The 8,192-nt window shown below is 45.5% G+C and overlaps 1 protein-coding gene across 1 annotated transcript; it reads right to left on the bottom strand.

Annotated features, from left to right (window-relative positions):
• Nucleotides 1-1,967: 1,967 nt before the first annotated feature.
• Nucleotides 1,968-7,958, bottom strand: LOC123021099 (vomeronasal type-2 receptor 26-like). The gene is made up of 4 exons (XM_044425509.1): nt 7,677-7,958; nt 4,796-5,023; nt 3,727-3,853; nt 1,968-2,866 (listed from the first exon to the last, which is right to left on the bottom strand). Exons 1-4 carry the CDS (start codon nt 7,956-7,958, stop codon nt 1,968-1,970), a joined length of 1,536 nt encoding a protein of 511 aa, XP_044281444.1.
• Between the last annotated feature and the right edge of the window lie 234 nt (nt 7,959-8,192).

The raw sequence follows: 8,192 nt of genomic DNA, 5'->3' as shown, positions 1-8,192 counted from the left end.
CCTTATCTATCTCACTTATACTCCCCCTTGTTTGCATATTACCTTGTGTCTCCCCATTCACCACAATCTCCTCAGATTTAGTAAGGTCTCTACAATTACTATTTTTCATCAACCATTCTCTAGTCCATTGTTCCAATTGCATAACATTAAATCAAGTTCAATTTTAACACTCCCCACCTATTGCTGCAAAGTAAAAACCAAATTTTCTGTGCAGATCCACCACAAGAACATTTTCTCATCAATTTCTAAATCTGGTTTTCCTGGCAGAGTCAAACTGGCATGAGAAAGTGGGTCAAAGTGTGATTGCCATGATATTGTCAGCTGTGACTGTGGGAGGAACTCCATCCATTCCGGTAAGCTTAGCTTCCTATGCCATCCATTTAGACAGAGGACCCTGTCAAGAAGATTCCAGAGCTGCTCAAGGTGGCAGATCTAATCTCTGGGGGAAAGACCACAGTTTTGCATAGGTCAATAAATAGGCCTGATGATGTAAAGCAACATCCAGATTGCCACGTCCACCTTCTAAAGGAAAGCATGCATTCTCTTCAGGACATTCATAGTTGAGAGGAAATTCAAAAAATGCACAAACATTACCTTTTTTGGAAATGTTTCCTGGAAATGGAGGACAGGATCCTATGTATTGGATATTTCAAAAAATAGCAAATTTATAATATTCGTCTTAAGTATACTAACTTTAGGTCATATACTCCAAGTATGACCATCTGTCTATTTTGTGTCATGCACACATTTGAAAAGCATTGCCTGCACTTCTTCATCCAAATCACTGTTAAAGTGTTGAAGAGCACTGGGTCCATGACTCAACCATTTGTCACTTCTCAATTAGGTAAGGTGCCATTGATGAGCACACTTTGAATCCAATTCTGGACTCATCTGTGCGTCAGTGCATCATGTAGCCCACTTTGAGCTCACTCGTAATTGGGATATCATACAGTTATGTTTTTTTATACTAGGAAGAGGCCTTTGGATCAGTGCCTAGGAACTGGGGACAATCTATGCCAGGGGTTGTAGTCCTGACTCACTGACACTTTACTTAGTGTTCAATCCAGCTCAGCATCCTCATTCTATTTCTGGCATTACATCCCAGATTTCTTCAGACCATGCACATAATGTCTCTTAAATATGTTGCCGTTTCCCCTGGTATAGAAACCGCTGTGTGGTGAAGTTGTGGGACTGCTCCACAGCCAGGAGGAGTGTTTTCAGCAGGCTGCTTGTCTGCAGGGGAAGGAGTCTTACTGGGACTCAGGCAAAACAGCAGCAGCTCAAAGCACTAAATCCTCCAGTTGCTTTACCAGCTGCTTTGTCCTTGCGTTTCTCACTCAGTAATGTGATGCTCCCTCTCTCTTCACCATCCTTTGAGAAAAAACATTTATGATGATTTTTCAAGCCAACACGAAGGACACCCACTCATTGCAGAACACCAGCCTGCTGCACATGATCAATTTGGCCTCATTGAATGTCCTGGGCAGCTTTCTGGATATGAAGGCCTCTGTGAAACAGAATGCAGTCAGGAGGCCCATTTTGCCAAGAGTGGTATTGAACATGATGCCAAACACGTCATTAAAGTTTAGGATGATCTGCCCGGCACAGGGATGCTTGGAAAGCAGAGATGATTACAATGGGATACCCCAAAATGTTTCATCCATAGACTTTCTTAGAGACAATGGTCCACCTGTGTGGCCATAATTCTGGTCCATCCCTCAAGCTCACTTTCTGAATAATTCATTTTAACGTCTCTTTTAAAGTCTGTTAATACCAGATGTTTGTAGAAGATTTCTTGGTTGCAAAACATGCACATGCCATTTTAGATTGCATCACTAGAAGTATGTTTGTGGTGCTGCATCTGAAGTGGAGAAAATTGTTTCTGTGGGTGTTCTTATGAAGGGAGCTTCATGGAGGCACTGCACAAGTAGCATCCTGCTTATACATAATGTGCAGCAGATGCCAGGCTACGATTTCATCATTAGATGCTGTTTGCTATTATGTTCTGGTTTCAGGATAATGATGTAACATTTGGGGATGAAGATACAACCCAATAACCCCAAACTGGAGGCCAAGATAGAGAAGATCTGCACAGCTACCATGTATTTCCCTTTGGTGCTCAGGTAGGCCAGCACAAAGGACACCCACACGCTGCAAAAGACCAGCATGCTGAAGGTGATGAGCTTGGCCTCATTGAATGTCCCAGGAAGCTTTCTGGCTAGGAAGGCCACCGTGAAACAGACAGCAGCCAGAAAGGCCAAGTAGCTGAGGGCAGTATAAAACAAGGTGGTCGACCCTTCATTGCATTGCAGGATGATCTGCCCAGGCTGGGACTGCATGTCAGAATCTGGGAAAGGGGGAGACATTCCCAGCCAGAGAAGGCAGATGCCCGCTTGAATGCTCGAGCAAGAAATAACAATGACATTTGCCAGACCCTTCCCCAGCCATCTCCTCATCCTGTTTCCTGGCTTCGTGGCCATAAATGCTGCCACCACCATGACCGTTTTGGCCATCAAAGAGGAGACCGCAACAGAGAAGATGATGCTGAAGGTGGGTTGTTGGAAGAGGCAGGTTGCCTTCTGGGGCTGCCCAATGAATAGAAAGGAGGACAAGAAGGAAAGCAGGAGGGAGACAAGGAGTATGTATGTGAGGTCACAGTTGTTGGCCTTGACTATAGTTGTGTCTCGATATTTAACAAAGATGCCCAGAATGAGACTGGTGCTGAGGGACAAGGAAAGGGCAATGAGAGACAGGGAGATCCCCAAAGGTTCTTCATAGGAGAGGAAACTGATCCGCTTTGGAATGCATTGATCTCGGTCCCGATTTGGATGCTGGTCCTCTGGACACTTGGAGCATCGGTCTGCATCTGAAATGAATGGGAGAAGCAACAGCTGGTTTAATATGAACTACTCTAGACCAGTCATACCCTGCTGTTCCCAGACTTCAAGCTGAAATGGCATCCCACTGCCCTGCTCTAAAAGATATATTTGGGGTGGAGTTTCCACCAATATCCTGTCCACAACAGCAGTATCAGGAAAGGAATGGGAGAATGCTTAAAAAGATGGACACACAATGTGCAGTAGGAAAGGGAGCCAGCTCATTTCAAACCCCTTTGAATCAGAAATGACAAAATTATGGCTTCCTTGCTTGGGGAAATCATAAGAACGCAAAACTCCCTGGAGGAGCCAATCATGTGAGGAAAAGGTGAAGGCAGAAGAAAAAAAGGAAGATCAGCTCTGAGAAGGATTGATTCCACCAAGGAGGTTAGATCCCTGAATGTACAGGAACTGAGCAGGACTGTCATAGATCATCTATTTTGGAGGGTTTTCATTCATTGGGTTGCCGTAAGTCAGAGAGGACTTGACAGCACATTCCAGCAAAACCCAGAGTGACTGGGTGACCTCCCAGTCTTTTCATATAGCTACAGAAGAGCATGGGGGACAAGGCAGAATGTTGTGGGGAAGCATAGACCATGAGAGCACAATTGAACAATCATCTCCCTGCTCCCTTGCTCTGATCCAGGATACCTTTTACCATGTCCTTGAAAGACTCAGCTGGAAATCTGGAAGACTCCTTTTAAGTCAACATGTGAAACCAACTAGCAAATATATTAATAATTACATATTAGCGAGAAAGCGGTCCAGTGCGAGAACATATTTTTAAACCCCTCTAATATATACCATGAGGGAATGGGTCTGTGTCTGTGCATGCCCAGCAGTCCCCTACCTTCCTGCATGGAAATGGCCCCTTCAGAACATGGGACGCATGCGTAGCAGCAGACCGGCCTGCCTTCCTCAACCGTCTTAGCATACCCAGGCTGGCAACTTCTTGTGCACCTAGAAAAGGGCACTGTCTGAACAGAAAGAGAGGGTGTGTCAGGCATCCTGATCTAGGAAGGGGGATTTGTTTCTACTTGGAATCAAATGATAGAATTGAGATGGGACTAATGAAGCTCTGGTGGTCCCAACCCGATTTTACCACCCCATTTCTCCTGGCCCCTTTCTGAGGAAAGAGCTGGTGAGGGAACAAAGCAGCATCTCAAAGAAATCAAGTCAAGCTGTGCCTTGACAGCAACAATTTCCTCAGGGAAGGGTTTCTACCAAATTACATTCTGTATTCGCATAGTGATCCTACTGTACCCTTTCAGTTACTGGGCCTTCTTCAGATCAAAACTATCAAAGCAGGATGTGCAACTCTGGCCCAATCCTTTCCCACTAGAAGGCTACAAATGTGGGGTGCTTCAGAAAACTGGTGTGGGGCAGAATCCAGTCTTCTCCCATGGGAAGGGGAGACAGAGGGAGGCAAGAAGTCATAGGGTAGAAGCCATGCACTGCAGGCAGGTCTCAAGTTGATGTCTGGACAACTCCAACAGAAGCAAGCAGCAAGTGATGCTGGAGACCTTTCACTGAAACACTGGAGCCATTTGGAATTGCACAAGTGCATCGAATGCAGGCTCACCCATCAGGCATGTGGTGGGAGGACTTGTTAATTCACAAAAGATACTCATTGCCCATAAGGAAAGCAGGTGTGGCTAAAAGAAAGAACACATATTGAAAACCTTACATCCAATCTCCAAAGCACAAAACCATGAACACAAAGCCTCTTCTGAGGCAATTGTTTCATATCTGGGCCTAGACTTTGCTCTCCAGGTGGAAACAGATGGCCAAAATGTGCAGGACACTTTCTCAGCTCATAAGTAACTAGGACAGTGAATGGAGCAATACTTATCTTGGAGTCATTGTGACTAGAACTGTTGGCTATTAAAGGTAATGAGGGAAACAGGTATTTTTCCTACCTGATTAAATGACTGGGGCCACCTAATGGCACTTGGATCAATGACAAACTGAATCTTGGAGGAGGCCTGTCTCTCTATGCTGCCCACATTCAGCCCAGCCGTGGACTTGTTGGGAAAAACCACCCAGTTCAGGATATCAAAATCAGCTGCCAGATCCCCATTTTCATCCAAATACATTCCAGGCATGGAAGCATTGCAAGACTGGAAGTTTTTCAGGAAAGGGTGAAGCTAGGACAAGATGAGACAAGACAAAACAAAACAGGTTGAGTGGAAAAGGTTTTGTTATACTGGAAATCCCCTGTGCTCCAGTCACTACAACCAAGACAGGAGGATGAAAGGGGTTCCACTGCAAAATCTTCCGCAGGACCAAATTTCCCCATCTAGGGGAACTGCATCTTCAAAACCAGCCAATCCTGCTATACAAGTCAGCCCTGGAATTTGGTGGTCCAAGATTCTGCAGGACCACATTTCCCCATCCAGGAAACAGAAAGGATGCATCTTCAAAATCAGGTCATCATGCAGTGTGTGTCAGCTCTGGCATCTAGTGCTCCAATCTCAATTCATACTTTCAGGCTCAGGGTGGCTATGAGTTTTGCAGTTATTGCTTTAACTTACAACAGACCTGAGTGACTCAAAAAGTTCTCACTTATTTGGGCAGCTCATGGAGAGCAATCATCTTGCTGACCTCCACACTCCCTTCAATCAAGGAACTGATTGTCAATTTCATTGGATTTATCTCTAAAAGCAAGGGAATACCTGCCATGTCTGGACCCTTTTCGGTGCCAGCCTGTCTCTGCCCACCAGCCGCATCGGATTCCTCCCGGGTAAGTGTGCAGCATGCAAGGTCTGTGCCACAGCCTGGATGGAGTTGTAAATGCTGTATGAGTCTTGAGACAGGATATCTTCAATCTCATCCTGGGGCAGGCTCCCCACCTTCTCCTCTTCCCTGCATCTTTCCCACACTTTGCCGGAGAAAGCATGACTGGTGTAAAAACACTGAAATGCTTTCTCTCCAAATTGCTTGATAGTAGAGAAAAATGCATCAAAATTGTCATAGCGTGCCCTTTTGTTTGTCTTGGTGGAGAAGGACAGGGCCACATGGGTATGCTGAAGATCAACAATTCTGTAAAGCAGTCTGATGCTGAGGTCCTGCAAAGCTGTAGCAATGCAAACTTTCCCCACAGTTGATTTTTTCAGCAGTTCAATATTTGTCATTATTACTGCTATAGTTAAGATGGCATTGGAGTCCACCTGACAAACAACTACACTGACTTGAGTGTCCATCAAATACACAATTGTGCTCAATTGTTTGTGTTTCATTGCCACTGGGATATACTGTGAATATGCGATGCAAATGCCGTTGTTCCTGACCAGGGCTGTAAAGGAGCTCACAAATCTTTGTCCACTTCTGTTGTCTGAACCTAAGAGACCGATCCACGTCCACCTGAAATGCAGGAGCAGTTTGATGATCCCCAGGTAAGGAGGTTCTGATTTTGGTACCATCCGATAGAGAAAAGGGGCCTTAGTATCATGACTAACAAAACCGTAACTGACCTAGGAAAGAGCAAAAGAGTTTAATGATTTGCTTTCCTTTTAAAAACAAAAATAAAAGCTAAATAACTTTTATCTTTTGTTATCTTCAAAAGTTATTAAAAGCAATCAATTGTCAGTCAGGAACAATAAACCTTTCCACTTTACAAATACTTTCAAGTGTCATGCCTCCCTTAGGACTCTTTGTAACATTTAGACTCCCTCCCTCCCTCCCTTTGGGCAAGAAACTCCGGGACCTAAAGGCCCAAGTGGTCTTTTCCTCCATTGTGCTGGTCTGGGGATTTGGGTCAGCCAGGGAAAGGAGGGTTTCCAAGCTGAATGACTGGCTCAGGGTGTCGTGTCAGAAGGAATGCTTCAGGTTCCTCAACCACAACACCCGGTTTCTTGCCAATGGACTTCTGAGGAGAGACAGGGTGCACCTCATGAGGATGTGGAAAAGGTCCTTCGGAAATGCTCTAGCAGGCTTCATCCAGAAGGCTTTAAACTGAGTCAGATGGGCAGGTTCAGCCCTCCCCCCACCCCGAGAAACTTGTCCTGTTTGGACAAGTGAGGGGAGAGGACCAGGGTTTCGGAACGAGAATGTTAGAGGTACTGCAAGGGCTGGCAGGACTGCTATGAAGAGGGGCACAATATCAGGGAAGATGGGAGGAAGGAGGAGACTGGGGGACCCAAAGAAAGGGATCTGTGAGAAAGAGCTGCGATGCATGTACATCAATGCCAGGAACATGGAAATAAGCAGGAAGAGTTTGAGGCTCTCCTGGGAATAGGAGGGCATAACCTGGTGGGGATCACAGAAACTTGGTGGGATGGAAGGCAAGATTGGAATGTAAACATAGAGGGGCATGACCTGTTTAGAAAGGACAGGAAGGGAAAGAGGAGAGGGGCATACACCTCCCCCCTCCCAAATTCAATAATTGATGTCCTTCTGGTTTCCATTTAAGGTAATTTTAGCTCTGGAAGAAGTTCTGTCCTCCTCACATGGAGACGGACTGGATTCAGAGGACACAATATGCAACTCTGGCCTTGAAGCTACCCTGGTTTACCATGTTGTGTGTTCCCAGACAGTATCAACCACGGAAAACTTACTGCATTTACTTATAGCATCATTCCAAATATCACCAAACTCCACCATGAACTGCTGAGGGAGGATCCATTTTACATGAGGGAGCTTCAAACCTTTCTCAAGCCATGTTTTGCTCTTCTGAGACTGGTCCTGCCTTCCTCCAGCTGTACCCAGAGTTGATCACGGAATGGCTGACTGCAATGACTCCAAAGTGGAAGCAGTCAATCAACACCGCCCCCCCCCCCACACACACACACTCAATTGTACCTGTGGGATTTTGTAGAGGCCAAGCATGGTTGAAATCTGCTTGGAAAGTTCAGAGTTGGCCCCCTCAAGGACAGCCAACAGAGTAGTCCCTCTTCCACAGCTGTAGCCTGGAACATGCTGCTGCCCAACAGACAGCAGGTCTACCAGGGCCTCATATGTCATTCTTGCACTGAAAAAGTTCTCGTAGATGTTGTAGCCCAGGGTGACATTGGACAAGAGCCTCGGATGCTGGTTGACCTCCCAAATGGCAAACAAGAAGGGCAAGATGTACCAGGAACTCATACCTGCTATTCTGCAATGAAAAGAGAAGTCATCAGATTGTCATTATTCCACAAAAACATCAAATTCCTGCAACATTCATTAAAATACAACTCTTGAACCTCATGGAACCACACTCCTAGTTAGCTAAGGAAAGATTTCCTCTCAATATAAACAGCGGAATTCAGGGAACAACTTCTTCAAGCCCATGGCAGGGAGGAAAAAAGGCAAATACTCTTTTCCACCCTGAAGAGTTTT

The sequence above is a fragment of the Varanus komodoensis genome, unplaced genomic scaffold, assembly GCF_004798865.1.
Source record: "Varanus komodoensis strain SLA01 unplaced genomic scaffold, ASM479886v1 scaffold157, whole genome shotgun sequence".
NCBI classification, from domain to species: Eukaryota; Metazoa; Chordata; class Lepidosauria; order Squamata; family Varanidae; genus Varanus; species Varanus komodoensis.
This window is presented reverse-complemented; position numbering and strand designations above follow the sequence as displayed.